The sequence below is a fragment of the Tachypleus tridentatus genome, chromosome 5 (assembly GCF_004210375.1).
Source record: "Tachypleus tridentatus isolate NWPU-2018 chromosome 5, ASM421037v1, whole genome shotgun sequence".
NCBI classification, from domain to species: Eukaryota; Metazoa; Arthropoda; class Merostomata; order Xiphosura; family Limulidae; genus Tachypleus; species Tachypleus tridentatus.
Window position 1 is genome coordinate 6,588,316 of NC_134829.1, and position 18,019 is coordinate 6,606,334.

General features: G+C 32.0%; 1 protein-coding gene across 4 annotated transcripts in view; it reads left to right on the forward strand.

Annotated features, from left to right (window-relative positions):
* LOC143250422 (stimulator of interferon genes protein-like) overlaps window positions 1-18,019 on the forward strand; it is a 33,064-nt gene continuing 15,045 nt past the window's right edge. The window contains exons 1-4 of one of the 4 annotated variants that reach the window (XM_076500892.1): window positions 1-975; window positions 3,023-3,202; window positions 5,611-5,804; window positions 11,268-11,369. In XM_076500892.1, coding sequence (XP_076357007.1) covers window positions 3,034-3,202; window positions 5,611-5,804; window positions 11,268-11,369 — 465 coding nt within the window. In that variant the 5' untranslated portion in view covers window positions 1-975; window positions 3,023-3,033. Of the gene's footprint in view, window positions 976-3,022; window positions 3,203-5,610; window positions 5,805-10,606; window positions 10,752-11,267; window positions 11,370-18,019 lie in introns of those variants that run through there. The other 3 variants (XM_076500893.1, XM_076500895.1, XM_076500894.1) reach the window with 3 other exon arrangements.

Genomic DNA, 18,019 nt, shown 5'->3' on the forward strand with positions numbered 1-18,019 from the left:
CCCATGTGCGGAAAAGAGGTTGCCGACCCCTGGTGTAACATATAAAATTCATCCTTGTTATTTATCAAAAGATTTCGCAATTACGAGTTCGTGATTAGCACGATACAATTTTAAACATCACAAAATGTGTTATTTAAACTTGATCAGTTTAACCCATTGAGTAGCACTTTATGACAGTTACAAATGTTGTAAAGGTTATCAGCGTTCATAAGCACCAATTAAGTAACGAACAACAAAAAACAAATATACCAAATAAAAAGTTACCATGACTAGTTTCCTTGTGCCCTTGAAGATGACGTGTGTATCGTCAAAACTAGTTTTAATAATAGATTTCACAGTTTCCAAACATATTTTCATTACTTAATCTGTGTTTTTAGAGCTGTTAATCTTTACAACATGATTATTTTAACAAATATCAGTTCAAATGCTTGTACGTTATATTACAGTCGAATGCAATTACTGAAAAACTGGAACATAGATACTGTAGTTAAGTTAACCGAGCGTTACCAAAACTGGATTGATGATAATATTTTTAATAATTTGAAAGATTATACTAATAGCAAAACATTTTCTAAGTCTAGTGACAGGAAGGTGTTTAACTTTCTTCAAAATAATAAATAGCTCGTGGTGAAATAATTGCTCATGGTGAAATAAGACACAATATGAATCACATGAGATGTTACTTCTGACGAAAGCACGAAAAGGGCGCTTTTGATATGAACAAAATGTTCCGAAACCAAAACCATATGCGTTTGATTCTAAAGCGTAAAACGTCTAAATGTATCCCGATATTAGTGTATTATACTATCAGTATTGTGTTTGAATGGTTAATGTCGTCAAAGTTAGGTAATTGTACTTTTATCTAATAATTGATCACATATTAGATGATGGTTTCATACTCGTACAGAATGGAGGAATAACTGGAATTTTCTGAAGAGCTTGAGATATCGTGGGCAATATAAAACATCAATTAAGGTATAGTGCATTGAGACAATAACTTAATAACTGAAGTCGGTTAATTATTTGTAAGTATGTTAATTAGCGAATAAGTCTGGGAATTACTGAGAGGAATTTATTTCAGTTTTGTGTTTGTAGTGAACTACCAGAGATACAAACTCAAGTTGAAGGTTGTGTGCATTTTGTATAGCCAAGGGTTTAACAACTAAGTAAACTTGTTAAGTTAGGCCTGTCCCTAGTAATCGTGATAGTAGTATAAGTTAGTTATATAACTTTGGTGTTTTAAGGGTGACATGGAACCTGTGTATCTATCTAAGCTACAAAAAATATATCAAGACCAGATCTTAATGCTTAAATAAATTTCAAGCCTTAGTTAAACTTCCTTCTGTTGCATCATTGAATGTACATCTGGAGGCAAGTAATTCCAATAGCTGATTACACTGTTAGAAAACTAAACCTATTGTGACTTGAAATGATTTCTATCTTTTAGAATTTATATTTATCTTGTACTCACTGTTAATGTTTACATGAAGAAAGATGCTTCATTAACATTGTCAGTTCATATAACAATATCTCATGTCTCTTGTAGCTTTCTGGCTTTTTGAAGTGAAAACAGTTACAGAGATCTATACCTGTTTTTTTATGACAAATTTTTTATCTCGGGTATCATATTAGTGCTACTAGTAGTTCTCTTCTGAACCATTTTCAACAGTTCATTTCTTTCTCTTTCTTTTTTGAGGTAAGAAGCCCAGTAGTACACAGTACTCTAGGTGAGGTTCAAACACTTGAAACCTATACAATTAAATTATATCTCTAAATAAAACCTAAAATCTTGTGATAGTATGGTTGTTTGACTTTAGACATTGAAAAGCCAGAGCACCAATATACTTTTATTTCATTATACATTTAGAGCTATTGCCATCAAAAACTATACTTATTGTATAAATTATAAGATATCACATGCTTTACCTTGCAGTTAGTATAATTAAAAACCATCTGCCATTTATATGACAAATTCAATAAAGCAGCAGCCTCTTCACAGCCAGTAACATCTGATACCTTGATCATGAACCACAATAGAGATAGCAAAGAACCATACAAAACTCTAGTAGAATGTTTCGATAAAAGGTGTCTTTAACAGTAAAGTTTCAGTTCAAACAATACTATTGACTGTTAGGCTGTATAAATATAAAAATGAACAAAAAACATGCATGTTAGACATACAAGGAAAAAAATATGCCTGAAATGGTTATTTGTAATAATTGTTATTCTCCAGCCAGCCTCCAAGAAAAATTGCTTGGTATATTGCACCCAAACCTTTTGTAGAATAATAAATAAAGCACTGGGGATTATTGAAAATCCAGTCTGTTTCTTCTACACTTTATGTAAAATGAGAAACATTATGATCAGTTGAACTTTCTTAATCTGCTGTTTCCTTACAAAGCTTAATTAAAAGGTGAAATGGGAATTATCAGCGAGTAACAGATTAACATTAGAAGACTGTAACATGTAGATACTTTGTGGTTTGTACACTACACAACTGGTGTTTTTAGGCAGCCAACCTCTTTATCATGTATAAGTACAAATATAATGATTTATTACACAAGTTCATAGAATGATTCCTTTAAAAGGCACAAAGGTTTATTTAAAATGATGTTCTAGATGTAAATGTTTAACTTGAAAAGACTGATTTTTCCATTTGTATATTTTATGTCCTCAGTGGATGTTGTGCTTTAGAATTGGAATACCTTTTTTATCCATTGCTGAGCATTATATGTAGAGAATTTAGTTACACAGAAACTATAATTTAAATGGTATATTTTAAAACTCGTTTCCATGACAATCTCCACAGTATTGCCAGTACCATAAAAGGTTTTTCCAGAGGTCACATGATTGTGAAATAGTTAATTTTAAACAATTTTTAAATGTTGAGAAAAGCACATTGTGACAAACTTATCAGTGTGACTCTTTCTCTTGTAACACTCCTTTACATGCTTGATACAGTGTATCCATTACAATATTGAACATTTTTTATGTAATCTGATTTTTTAAAAATAATTTCCAGTACTTAAGAAGATGCAAGCCTCAAATGACAACTTCAATCCTCAAAGTTTTCCTGAGAAACGTAAATATAAAGCTCAACTTGCATGTATTTTATTTGCACTTCTGGTGTTTTTTCTATGGCTAAGCATCAGTTTTGAAAAAAAACCGGAAATTAAAGAGGCTGCTGTGCTCACTGAAAGAAGTAAGTCACTTTTACCTGGTTTTAAAAGTTATGAACATTATAAGTATCTGATGTTGGTATATATGTAAACAGTACGTGTGTGTTTTTATAACAAGTCACTGGACAGATGTGTGTAAAGTAATAAATATCTGATGTTGGTATATATGTAACAGTAATGCGTGTGTGTTTTATAACAAGTCACTGGACAGATGTGTGTAAAGTAATAAATATCTGATGTTGGTATATATGTAAACATTACGTGTGTGTTTTTATAACAAGTCACTGGACAGATGTGTGTAAAGTAATAAATATCTGATGTTGATATATATGTAAACAGCACCTGTGTGTTTTTATAACAAGTCACTGGACAGATGTGTGTGAAGTAATAAATATCTGATGTTGGTATATATGTAAACAGTACGTGTGTGTTTTTATAACAAGTCACTGGACAGATGTGTGTGAAGTAATAAATATCTGATGTTGGTATATATGTAAACAGTACGTGTGTGTTTTTATAACAAGTCACTGGACAGATGTGTAAAGTAATAAATATCTGATGTTGGTATATATGTAAACAGCACCTGCGTGTGTTTTTATAACAAGTCACTGGACAGATGTGTGTGAAGTAATAAATATCTGATGTTGGTATATATGTAAACAGTAACGTGTGTGTTTTTTATAACAAGTCACTGGACAGATGTGTGTAAAGTAATAAATATCTGATGTTGGTATATATGTAAACATGTACGTGTGTGTTTTTTTATAACAAGTCACTGGACAGATGTGTGTAAAGTAATAAATATCTGATGTTGGTATATATGTAAACATGTATGTGTGTTTTTATAACAAGTCACTGGACAGATGTGTGTAAAGTAATAAATATCTGATGTTGGAATATATGTAAACAGTACATGTGTTTTTATAACAAGTCACTGGACAGATGTGTGTAAAGTAATAAATATCTGATGTTGGTATATATGTAAACAGTACGTGTGTTTTTATAACAAGTCACTGGACAGATGTGTGTAAAGTAATAAATATCTGATGTTGGTATATATGTAAACAGTACGTGTGTGTTTTTATAACAAGTCACTGGACAGATGTGTGTAAAGTAATAAATATCTGATGTTGGTATATATGTAAACAGCACGTGTGTTTTTATAACAAGTCACTGGACAGATGTGTGTAAAGTAATAAATATCTGATGTTGGTATATATGTAAACAGTACGTGTGTGTTTTATAACAAGTCACTGGACAGATGTGTGTAAAAGTAATAAATATCTGATGTTGGTATATATGTAAACAGCAATGCGTGTGTGTTTTTTATAACAAGTCACTGGACAGATGTGTGTAAAGTAATAAATATCTGATGTTGGTATATATGTAAACAGTATGTGTGTGTTTTTATAACAAGTCACTGGACAGATGTGTGTAAAGTAATAAATATCTGATGTTGGTATATATGTAAACAGTATGTGTGTGTTTTATAACAAGTCACTGGACAGATGTGTGTAAAGTAATATTTGTAACTGAATTGATAAAAATAGAAAATACTGATGTATACATATACAGTGGAATTACATGTTGAGAAAAATCTATTGTTTTATTATGTTGAAAGTTTGAATGAAAAATGTAATGGATTAAATATTATATTAATTATAATTTGTAGAGAATCAGATATATTAATATGATAACTTGGTTTGTTATGCAATGAAATGTGGGATAATCTTAGAACCAGATGTTTATGTATATATAGGCTTGTAACAGAATGTTGCCACATTGATATGTGTAAAGAATTAGAATGTAAATCCATTGTTACATTGCCTTAGTCAGTTAATAAATCTGTGATATATAAATAGAATTACTGATTAGATTTAATCTTTTCAGTGAGTCTGATTTAAATATCAGTCAAAATGACATAAAAGTGATATCTCTGTGAAAAGCATACCTTATTCAGTTATCTGTTAGTACTTAAAGAAATGTAGTAGATTCATTATAATTTGAAAATATATGAACAAATCAGTTTAATGTACAACATTATAAATTTAAGCACATTATGGGATAAATAGCATCATTTTCTCTGTAAATGCTGGTGAATTAAAATATTTCACATTTTTTGAGTGACTTTTTGTTTTGTCAATTAATCATATAAGTTTAGTTTTAAAACAAGCCAAGGAATGTGTTGGAACAACACGTATGTGTGTTAAAAACTAGGATAATATGTTTATTTCATATATATATTAATTTTGTCCATATTAGGCAGTTTATTTTTAAATATGTTAACACTAACAGACAGTTTTATTTTAATCTATGTTGTATAAATTATTAGTGACGTTATAATTTTTTGAAGATAATTTTGAATCACTTGAATTTCTCGTGTATTTGAATTCCTCCTGAAATACAGTATTTCTTTTTCCTTCTTTTCCAGTTGTACATGCTACGATGCTTATCAGTATCATAACTTTGGCAGAGTGTTTTTACAGAATTTTCCTTCTCATTGAGGAGATTTGGCATCTTAAAACTAGACACAAGAACAGTTATAAACTCATGATTTGCTTTGTGTTCAATGGTAACAAGAAAATATATTTGGTGATGGTTGTAAATATGCTGGTTTCAGTAACAGTGAGTATATCGTTACTTGTTTTGTATGTAGTGGTAATGAATGAATATATCTATTGGTTGTAAATAAGCTGGTTTCAGAAACAGTGAGTATATCGTTACTTGTTTTGCATGTAGTGGTAAAGAACGAATATATCTATTGGTTGTAAATATGCTGGTTTCAGTAACAGTGAGTATATCGTTACTTGTTTTGTATGTAGTAGTAATGAACGAATATATCTGTTGGTTGTAAATGGACTGGTCTATTTGTCTGATCTCTTAATCACCATAAAAAGTAGAAATAAATATAAATCACACCTTTTTCATTTTAGAATGACTACATATTATAACAGAAAACAGACATTTAGACTGACTAACTTTAAATCTTATAACAGAGTCCATTTATATATATTTTATATTGATCTTTAGTCAGGCTTGGCCAACAGTACAGAAGTTACAATGATATGGTGTATGTACACACTATCCAGTAATATAAAACTGACCTTTAGTCTTTACAAAGTGACTTGACTTAGCTATGCTTTAGTAGACTGGTATTTTGTAAATATTATATTATATATTATTACTATTTACAAATGAGTTCTAAAACATTCTTTAAATAAAAAAGTACTGTTTTATATTTTATGAAGAAATAAGCAAACAGTTATCTTCTCCAGTTACGACCTTTGAACTCATTTGCTGCTTATTCTAGGTTGCGAAAACCTTATAAAATTTCACCCTTGGAGGATCTTAAACGAAATAATTTTTTCATGTGCATTTGAAATATACATACACACATTTATGAAATAACCCAAAACTATAAATTACTGATAGCATAGAATTCCAATAATATTTATCAATCTCTCGAAGTAAGCCGTATTTGAGTTAATAAAAAGTATGAAAATTTGAGCAGACTGCACACTCAACTTACAACTTTGATGTTTTGTATGATAAGAATGAGATGAACCTGCTGAAAAATCCATTAGGGGGACACCCTGAACTTTTGATTGGTTACTGATATGTCATACACAGAAGTGTATATAAGGAAGCATTTCTAAAAATGGAAAGATGTGAGTGGACAACTGTGTCTGGTTCTGTTTATGAGTGATATCTGAAAATGGAAAGATGTGAGTGAACAACTGTGTCTGGTTCTGTTTATGAGTGATATTTAAAAATGGAAAGATGTCAGTGGACAACTGTGTCTGGTTCTGTTTATGAGTGATATCTAAAAATGGAAAGATGTCAGTGGACAACTGTGTCTGGTTCTGTGTATGAGTGATATCTCAACAAATGGTAAATATATGAAGTTCTTATATTATATTCTAACATGTTAATGTCAGTAATTTGAATTCTTAATTTGAACGGAACTATAGACTTGGTATTTTGACATCACAAATATCTAATTTGAACCAGTGCTGCATTCAACATACCATGTGATTCACTAAAATCAATGTTTAGGTGTATTTTTTGATATATACTTTTAAAATAAGAAATTAAATAATGTATGTGTCAAATTTTGAATTATATTTATAATTCTATGCCAAACTTAATAACATAAATTCATAAAATAGTAGTTCAATAATGTTTTGAGTGTGAGCCAACAAATGTGGTGACATGCTCTTTGATCCAGTTCATAGGAAGATCTGTAACTGTAGGCTTAGTTCCCTTTAATTGACAACAGAGAGAAAGATTATTGACAGCAAAGAATATGATTATTCCCACTAAAACACACACATAGGAAGTAAGTTAACTAGGATTACATAAAATGAATTAACACATAAATATTTCCACAATTCACAAAGAAAAGAAACATTTACTAAAACTACAGCTAAAACTCTTGAATTTATTTTCTCTACTGTTACTTGAAAATTAAATCTTTCTGTATCCTATATTATCAAAACTATATAGCCTACTTTAAAAGCCATGTTTTAATTGATGTTACTAAATCATTAAAGTACATTTATGTAACACTTTAACAAGGTTTCAATCATAGCCTGCACAGAAAATAAGGAAATGCTTGAAAACATTAAATAAGCGCATTCTTAAAGAGTGATAAGTTGTTTGTAAAATAAATTTATTGTTTGAGGTGGTAAGAAATATTCAAAATAAAAAGTTGACAAGCAGGTTGTTTTTTATGTCTAAAACATAAATGGAGACATTTATGCAGAAATTGGAATATGAATGTTTTAATTTTTCTTAAGTAAATTACACAAAACAAATATCAGAAAATATGAATTCAAAAATATTCATTCAGTTAAATTTTTGAAGTACAGTTAGAATTACTATATAAAATTATATTTAAAACTTGTGTGAAAACATTTGTGTGGTGGGGAAAAATAAGAAAAGTTCCTGTCTTGAAACTTGAGTTTCTTTTTTATTCCTAAATTTCTTACGTGAAAATGTATTGTATACTAAATGCAGCTACACTGTTTAAGAGTTTTAAAAAGATTGATGGTTTATATATCTATACTCATCTTTGGTACCAATACCCTGCACTCATTATGTTTGGTGTTTTGAAATTTCTTTTATGCATCTTTATGTAAAAACTGGTCTTTTTTTTTTTTTTTTTTTTCCTTTTTGCCCTATGTTATATATGAAAAGTGGATTTCCATAAATATTAATATAATTCAGTGACAAGTGAATAACAGATTGGCCTTGATATTTGTTTGTTTAAAACTGTAAACACTGTTTTGTACAATTCAGTATTGTTTTAATTATGTGTTTACTACAATGATGGTGCCTAAAGCACTGAATCTGTAAATTTTTGCAGCTACTTGAACACTTTGTGGCAAATCAAGGGAAATGAACAAGTGTATGTGATTTTATATGTTTGGGAACTGAGTATTTAGCCAAAGTGAAAAGTAGTATTTCTTTTTGTAATTTTATATATTTGGGAACTGAGTATTTAGCCAAAGTGAAAACCTAGTATTTCTTGGTATTCTTCAAGTAGCCAACTTTTATTGAAAACAGAATGACAGCAATTTATTCAATAAAGTAAAACATTCATTATTTATAATTTTATCCAATAGATTTTGAAAATCATTAAGCAATGAATAAGAATAAATCTAGAAAGTTTATTCAGATGTTATTGTGTTAATAGAAATAGCAGTGATTAGCTTCTTGACACCAGCAGCAGCAATGTTTCACTGTTACAGTTATATATAATATCAGTTAGGCCTGACTGGTACAACATGAATAACCCATCAAGTAGTTTTGCAATCACCAACAAATGGAACAATAAAGAAACCAGTTTTTAAAAGTTAGCTGTGTAACATCGTAAACATATTTTCATTACTTTTTACATGAAAGAAAAACCTTTCACAATGATAATATAATATTTGGTACCAGAAATTGTTGACCGTGTATTTCTGAAGTAAGTGTACTATGTCAAAGGTAAAACAGTAAATATTACAACTGGGTCCTCAACCAAGTTCTAAATACAACCTTTTTATATCTGTTGAAATGTTGTATTGAAAACAATGAAACAAGTAATTAAAATAACCTTTTAAATAAATGAAGGAATGGTTAATATTAATTCTTCAAAAACAATGAAAGCAAGATAGGAGGGATGACACTCATGTAGTCCTGAACATAAAGTTAATATATAGCAGTTGGGCTGTGTTATTATGTAAGTACCATTACTACTGCCTTGTTTGTGTTTGAAGGGTTGATATTAATCATTTATATATTTATTTTCTTAAAATTATTTTATGTGTTTGTTTATGTAATATTTGTATACACTGTATATGATAAGAATAGTCAGGTCATAACCCCCCAGGATGTAATCCACAGTTTCAGCACTATTTCTGTTAATATGACTGGTGTGAAAACAAAAACAGACATTTAAGATTGTGAAATTACAAAGTAATAAATATTTATATTTAAAAAAAAATCAGTATTTGTGAATTGGATGACTGTTTCCAAGTTTTTTAAAATAGTTGTTATTTATCAAGTCTCATATCAGTTGCATTTACGTTTATTTTGGGCATGAACAGTATGCTTTTCTCATAAGAAATTCAATTTCTAAACAATAAATAAATGGTATTTTGACAAGCTTATGTTGTAAGGTTCCTCAAGTCCACATACACACATTGTTAGAATGTGTGGAAAAAAAGTTGAAACATAAAAGTGTACAAGGCATTGATATATGTTTTGGCCTAGACACATGTTAGTAACTAGCTAAGGCATTAAGTGGATTGTTGTACACTCCAGTTGTAATGATTTAAGAAAAACCTAGTTTTTTAAATCCCTCCCACACTTGCTTATTGAACATTAATACAGTTTTTAAATTCCTCCCACACTTGCTTATTGAACATTAATACAGGTGTTAATATCTGTAAAAATAAAGAAAAGGTGGAATGCAGTCCAGACTCTATGAATCCTTCATTTTCGATTCATGCTTGCATATATGACATAAAATGATACAAATATATAATGATAATATTAGAAACACAGTGTAAAGAAACAGTAAATTTATCCTTTATTTAATGTTTATGTAGCCAGAGAGTTGGTGGTAGTTGTTATGAACTAGTTAATTGCTTTCCTTTTATTCAGCAGCTGAAAATTAGTGACACAGAGATACTACTAGTAGCACTTTAACAATAAAGACAGGACAGGCAAGCTTATTTGCAAAAAGAATCAGAACTTTGTACTCTCAAATCCCAATGTGTGTGTGATTAACACAACATGTAATGGTAATATTGCTTGTATAGTTGGAATAGTCGTAATTAGTAACAAGTAGAATCACTACTTTTGATCACTGGATTGGAAATTTAGTTATTCTGTTTAGGAAACACCATTTGATATAATTACTGCTTATATGTTCTCAGATCATCTGATGCTTTCAGGAAACATTGGCATTTGAAATGCAGTTACTTGGTTGAAAGCACATCATTCCAGTATGGAGAGTCTTTCTCAGTGGACCCCAAACTTAGTCAAATCTCTTATTGTTTTGTAATGTACATAAGACGAGAGGTAAAGTACCTACTGTGGATATTATTGTATATTTAATTTACTTTATCAACAAAGTCTCTCTGTTGTGGGATCTTGGTAGCTATAAAACCATATCATACAGTTTGGTACCAAACACAGAATTTTTAAGTTTGTTTTCATGAGCATGAATTTGCATATTTTGAACTTTGAAGTAACTTTTTTATATTCAATTATATCAGATGAATCTGCTTCTTTACATTCTGCTTTCTGACCATAGACATTGCTCAGAGCAGTGATAACCACTTTGACAGAGGTTCAGTATATTCATGACAAGAGACATAAAGCTCTTAATGAATTCTTTTTGCCTGATATTAAACCACAAATGTTGCAGACTCAAGTGAAAAGATACAAATAAATTTTCAAAAATAATTAAAAACTTGAAACATTTTTTTTGTGAATTATCTGTTAATATAACATGTCAGGCTTAAGTTAAAGCACAAGCTTCTTGTTTTTCTCAAATCACCTAACAGCATGTATTTAATTCTTTTTTCTGTATAGTTACTGATGAATAATTCAACTCTCTATTGGTCAGTCTTTATGGAAAATTTTGACAGCTATTGTGCTCTGTTGATCATAATGTCAGTTGTCTTTCAATTTAAGGTGAGTTTAGTCACTCTTATATTTCTTTTGATTTGTTTAAGCCTGTTGAAATGAAGCTTCCAATACAGTACTTTTCTCCTCTCACAAGGTTAACTATTCACTTTCAATGCTCCACTTTGTACATACTAACTTTGTCTTTATACATGTCACCAATCTTCTGCTTCCTCCTGTGTCTCTCATGTAAATCATCACGTGTCACATCTTCATCAGTAGGAGCACAGTATACATGTGACACATGTGACTTCATTTATATCTGTCTATTGAGACATCAATTTTTGTTTCATACTGTTTGGGTTTGGATGTAATCTTTTGTTTGTTTATTGCTGTACATGGGACTTTGTTTTTCTTCATGAAGTGGTTATTTTTTCAGATTTGTTTGGTTTATTCATGTCGGTTTCTACATTTCTTTTCATCAGTTCATTCAAGTCACTTTATTTCTGCACTTGAGTTTAGTACAACCTTTCTGTGCCACTAATTCCTTACCACTCTGAGGGTGGGTAACATCTGTGACTGGCTTTCTTCCTGGGCCTCAGGTGTGTGAGACTGTGTCAGCATGTTTACTGAAACTGCTGTGTTTTAGCTGTTTGATTAGGATTTTGATATGTTGTTCTGCCTCCAGAGTTTGCTCATTATTTCCATTTCCAAATCGGGAAATCTCCAAGGCCTAATTTGGTCTTAATGGATTGTATGCTTCACGTTTGTGATGTTTTATCTTCCCAACTTTTGTTTTTATCCTTCCTCTGATGTTTGGGTTCTTGCTTATCTATTGCAGTTATGTGAGGGAATTAGCATATTGTGTCCTCCAAGGACTTCTGATTAATTTGCCTTTTTTCTTACATTGTTTTGTCTATTCAACTTTAGGTCAAAAGTTATTAGCTTATTTTTACTTATTTGGGGATAGCTCCTGAATCATGGGTCCATTTTCTTGGCTTTGGTGTTTTTTATTTGGTTTATTGTTGTTGGAAAATTGTCAGTTGTGACACAATATTGGCTTGAGTTCCACTACTTTAACCTCCATTTCTCTTAGGAGTTTATGTATGGCCCTCAATTCTGGGATGTTTACACCCTTGTGCAAATTAATTGAAACAAGACAGAAAATTACGATTTTTTCAATTTTTTGCATTTTATTTCTGAGAATCCAAAAATTTCTTACAAATTAATACATGATATGACTGCCTTTATTTTTCAGAAGATCATTAATCCTCTTTGGCATTGAGTCCACGAGTTGACTGCAATCTTTACTAATTTTTGGATCGAGGTACCACACCTCAATTATGGTCTCGGTTAGCTTATCTTTCATAGTACAGTCTTTTCTCCGAAGTCTTTCTTTACAAATTGCCCAAAGATTTTCAATAGGATTTAAGTTCAGAGAGTTTCCAGGGCAATCCAGCACCTTTGTTTGCATTGTAGTCATAAAATTCTTCACAAGTTCTGATGTGTGGCATGGAGCCAGATCCATCTGGAAATCTCTTCTCTGCAAAACTTGATATACTGTGGTCCTTGCATCATACCTTCTACAATATGTAAGCCTCTGTTGCCATAGTAGCTGAAAAGTCCCAAAACATCTTCTTCAAGGGTTGTTTTACAAACTGATTGATGTGAGATTCTTGGAGTTTCTCACCTGGAGATCTGCAAACATGCAGACTTCTTTGACTTCTTTTTGGATTGGTCTCCTTGCCTTTCCAATGCAATTTCGAATGATGTAATGTTCCTCAAAATTTTGTCATATATCCCAAAAAAAGATCAACAGTACTGCAAAACACAGCTAATGATGCCATCTGTGTAAAAAAATGACTATTAAAGGAAATCAGTGGGTCCAGCGAGCATACACTGGCTGCCATGCTGAAAATATTGTAAAATGATCATTTGTTTCAATTAATTTACACAAGGGTGTATGTACTGATACTTTCCTGGTTCTTATTGAGCATTGGGAAATATTGGTTCACCAACATTCTATGTTTCCACATACTGTAGCCCATTGTTTTCTGTCAGAGCCTAATATGCCTCGAAGACCCATTTCTTTCCCTGCCTGTGGTTTCTCCTTCCCCATTTTATTCCCTTCTTCTTGAGATTCAATGATTTCTTTGCATCTGTGAGAAGCAGATTGATTATTGTGTTTGTAGTGAACAGTCATACCTGTGTCCCATACTTCAGGGGCTCTTATTTCTGCCTTTTGTTGTGAACAGTCATACCTGTTTCCCATACTTTAGGGACTCTTATTTCTGCCTTTGTAGTGAACAGTCATACCTGTTTCCCATACTTTAGGGGCTCTTATTTCTGCCTTTGTAGTAAACAGTCATACCTGTTTCCCATACTTTAGGGACTCTTATTTCTGCCTTTTGTAGTGAACAGTCATACCTGTTTCCCATACTTTAGGGGTTCTTATTTCTGCCTTTGTAGTGAACAGTCATACCTGTTTCCCATACTTTAGGGGCTCTTATTTCCACCTTTGTAGCGAACAGTCATACTTGTTTCCCATACTTTAGGGGCTCTTATTTCTGCCTTTTCTTTGTCCTCCAGAAAACCAGATATTGATGGCCTTTAATTGGTATCCTTATTCTCAACTTTTTCATTTCACTTCCCTGGTTCATTATGGATTTGTTTTTCACCCTGAGGTTGGTAGCTCTTCTGAGTTGTGGATCTCATTAACAGCTATCTGATTGTCCTTTTCTTTGGTTAGTTCTTCTTGTGGTAGTCTAACAATTTGGACTCTTCTCTTTGAATCGTTGTAGTTCCTCACATGTTTTGTCAGATTACTTGGACTTTTTTTTCTGGAACCACACACGTCACATTTGTGTTATTGTGTATCATGTGCAAACTGCTTTCAATCTGGTTATGGATAATTTTTGTGTCCCAACCTGATATATCCAATGGAGTGAACATTAAATCTCTTGTACAGGGTGTTTGGAAAATAACTGTGCAGTTTTTTAATCATATTTTCTTGTGTCTGTTCGTGCATTATTTCTAGATACTTCTATCAGTTGGATTGGTTCATTTTAGTGAACCAACATACCTTTGATTTATATCTGTTTGAACCCCTTCCTAGTGTTTCATGTTTCATCTTTTTTTCAGACACATTTTGTATTCTTTTCTTTTGCAGACTGTGACAGTTGTATTTGTGTTTTATGTAACTTGTATCACCACACATGTTTTCTCCTTTATATGGACTATTCTCTTTTCCTTGAAACTTCAGTGGCTCAGGTTGGCTGTTTCCCCTTTTTCCTGTTTTCTTTCCTTCCAATTCCAATCTTTACCATTGGCTAGATCTTGATATGCTTCTTGTCCAGTTAGGGTTTTTTGTTCTTATATTTTATATTAGTCTCTTCTAGGGTACTTATTCATTACTCTTGATCTTCTGGCTATCTTCTTCATGTTATCGTCTTTCACATTTTAACCTTACTACAAGGATCCATCTTATGGTTGGTTCTATGGGCCTATTCCTTTTTACTCTCTTACTCTGGCATTTGGTTCCAGTTGTCATTCATAAAGATCTGTTACTGCTCTTTCCCTTGCTTCTTGTCTTAGTCATCCACTAGTGGAGATTCTGAACTCTGGCATGTGAACCATTCAAGTATGTTCATTTCTCATTATCTCTGTCATATCATATTTTCTCTTCATCAGAGTTATGTTTACCACCTGTGGATGTGATGTCAAACTGATACATTTTTGTTCATACTTTCTTTTTATCAGATGTTTTTCTTTACTTTTTGGCACATGGATCTTGCTCTGTAGCAAGAAATGCCTGGTGAAGTATTATTTGACTCAAAATTTGCACTGAACAGCCACACTGACTCATGCATTCTCTTCTATGGCTTTGCAGTCTTGCTTTTGAGATAGGGATTTCACAAGATCATTTGTAAGGGAATGGCCTATTGATATTTTGCTTGGTAAACATGCCCATTCACTTTTATAGCACCCATGGACTTTGTGGGAAAAGCAGAAGGAGAAAGGTGCCCATCCCTGCTATACCTTGATTGAATAAATTGGTATGGTCTGCTTTTCAAAATAGGATTTTATGATCAGCCATTGCACTGTCTCAGGTGGTGATGTTCCTCTGGACTTTTCAATACATTTTACCCTCCTCCATCTTCTACTGGAGTTCAAGAGTTCTTACCATTAAGCAGTTCCAAGCTGCTGTTGTGGTTGACAATGGAGGCACACTCCTGAAGGGGCTCCAGAAATAGATGGCTATAACTACTCAATTGAGGGTATGACTGGTATTCTTGCTGATATAAATGATATGTGGCCTCCAGAGGAGTTGAACTGTCACCTTGCTGGATGGAATGGCTTTCTGATACTATTTAAATGATTAATAGAGCTAAGCTGTAGAAAATAAAGTTAATTCACTTTTTAGACTGAGAGCCTACATTCTACAGCTGCTTTAATGTCATCACCTGTGAGCTGGTGTTAGATTTAGTGTGAATGTAATCAACTGAAGTCCTCACACAGGTTTTGGGTTGTCTGTCTGTGTTGTGGGAAGCAGATGTGGGATTATTCCAATTCTATTCTTGGTTATCCCTTGTTTTCTTCTCTTCTTACAGGAATGTTCTTACCATTTGGAAGGATCCAGCTTGTTTCATGGTTTATTGTATGCATTGTTTTGATACCAGGTATCCAGTTCCTAATATTGAGTCATACCCAGGATTCAGAGTGGGTTTCAACTCCCCAGCTTGGATTTTTTGTTGAAGACAGTGTGATATCAGTACACCAAGAGGATATTTTGGATGTAGTTGACATACCAAGTATGATCTGTCATGCCATGCCTTAGCCATTCTGCATTCAGGGGCACATGCTTGTTTATCCACTTTTCTCATTGCAAGATTGTGTTACAATATCCTTCTTTGGCTAAGATCACTTTCCTACTACATTCTCTCCTACTCAGAGGTGCTCCTTCCATTTTCTGCTTTGATATTTTACTCATTCCATGTGTTGGCAAAGAGTGTATCCAGATAGAAGTTGTGTGGTTTCTCCTCTTCACATCCAACCCTCTCATTTATTGGAGGCATGCATGTCTGTTTTTTCCTTGCACCAGTCGAATCAATGCTAGCTGATCTTGTGAGAGGGGTGAAGTGTCCAATAGACACTGCTCTCTTCTCAAACTCTCCTCCCAACTTGTTTTCAGTGCTTTTGTTTTCTGCAAAATTTTGAAGTGATAGTTTGGAAGAAGCATATAGAGGGAATCACATGTGTCACAAGAGTATACTATGCTCCTGTTGGTGGAGAGGTGACACGTGACAATTTACATGAATGACACATTAGAATAATTTGATTCCAATAGAGGGAAGCAGAAGGCTTGTGGCATGTATAAAGAAAAATTTGTATATAGAGGGAAGCACTGAATGAGAACATTTCATGTTGTGAGAGGAGGGAAGTGCCCATCAGAAATACATTTTCAGTATAGGATAATTACAGCTTTAATTTTTGCTTATGCCACATGTAAAATGTAGACTAGAATTAGCAACTGTTTATTATATCAAAGTTTATGAAACTCTTTGGCATTGTAAACTATGTTGTTCAGCAGTGTATTTTTCATTCTGTACTTTGTGAAACTGATTGTATTAATAGAATGGACAGTGTTATATAGGCTTAGCAACTGTTCCTTATGTTAAACTGTTTGTATTGGCAGTACTGCCAGCATCAGATAAATTTAGCAGATGTTTATTGTTCCAAGGCTTCATGAAACTGTTCATGTTAATGGAATGGTCAGTGCCATCTAAGTTTAGTTACTATTTTTATTCTATAATTTATTTATGTATTTAAGTTAATAGAATTGACTTCATTGATTAGGCTTTTCAAGTCTGTTATCTGTGTTAAACTTCGTATGTGGTTTAATGACAAATATACATTCAATTAAAAACTCAAGTTTTTCAGACTTCTGGAAAACATTATCATCACTCTGGTAACTGAAAATAAAAATATTCTGAAGTTTCTCAGTTGGTAAAAGACATTAAAATGTTTTTTAAATTGGTTAAATGCAAGTGACTTGTACAAGACATTGTCCAAGTATGTTTAGTTTGATATTATAAACTGTATTCAAGTTTAAACATTTGTGATATATCTTTCAGTTTTAAACATTCATAATAACATGCTGTTAGTTTGAAGTGTCTGTCACTACATATGATGGCGAATTTTAAATATAATTTGTTTAGTTTGAAGTGTCTTTCACTATATGTGATGTTGAACTTTAAACATTCATCATTTTTACTTGTGATAGCATTTACTTGAGTGATAATTTAAGTGATTATCCTTTTCATGCTTGTGGTTTAAGGTCTAACAGCGAGATGTTCATGAACTCGAAATATAATATGTAACACACACAAGTGCATACATACATACATAAACACATAACTACACACATGCATGCACCAAATAAAAATAAAATGTGTTTAAATTGATGGAATTATGTTAGGCAACTAACTAAACCATGAACAGAGGAAACATTTCAGAAATTATGTTTGAGGTATTCAGATTGCTAAAGGAATTGGTAGTTTTGATTTCTTGTTCATTTTGATACTTAATAAGGAGAATTACATAATTAGGGAACACGGATATAAATTCAGGAAGGTTAAGAGTCATCTTTAGTTAAGAAATCCTTTTTTTTTCTAGCAAGGAATAAGTTTTCTTCAAATGTGGTGGTTGAATTTAATCTA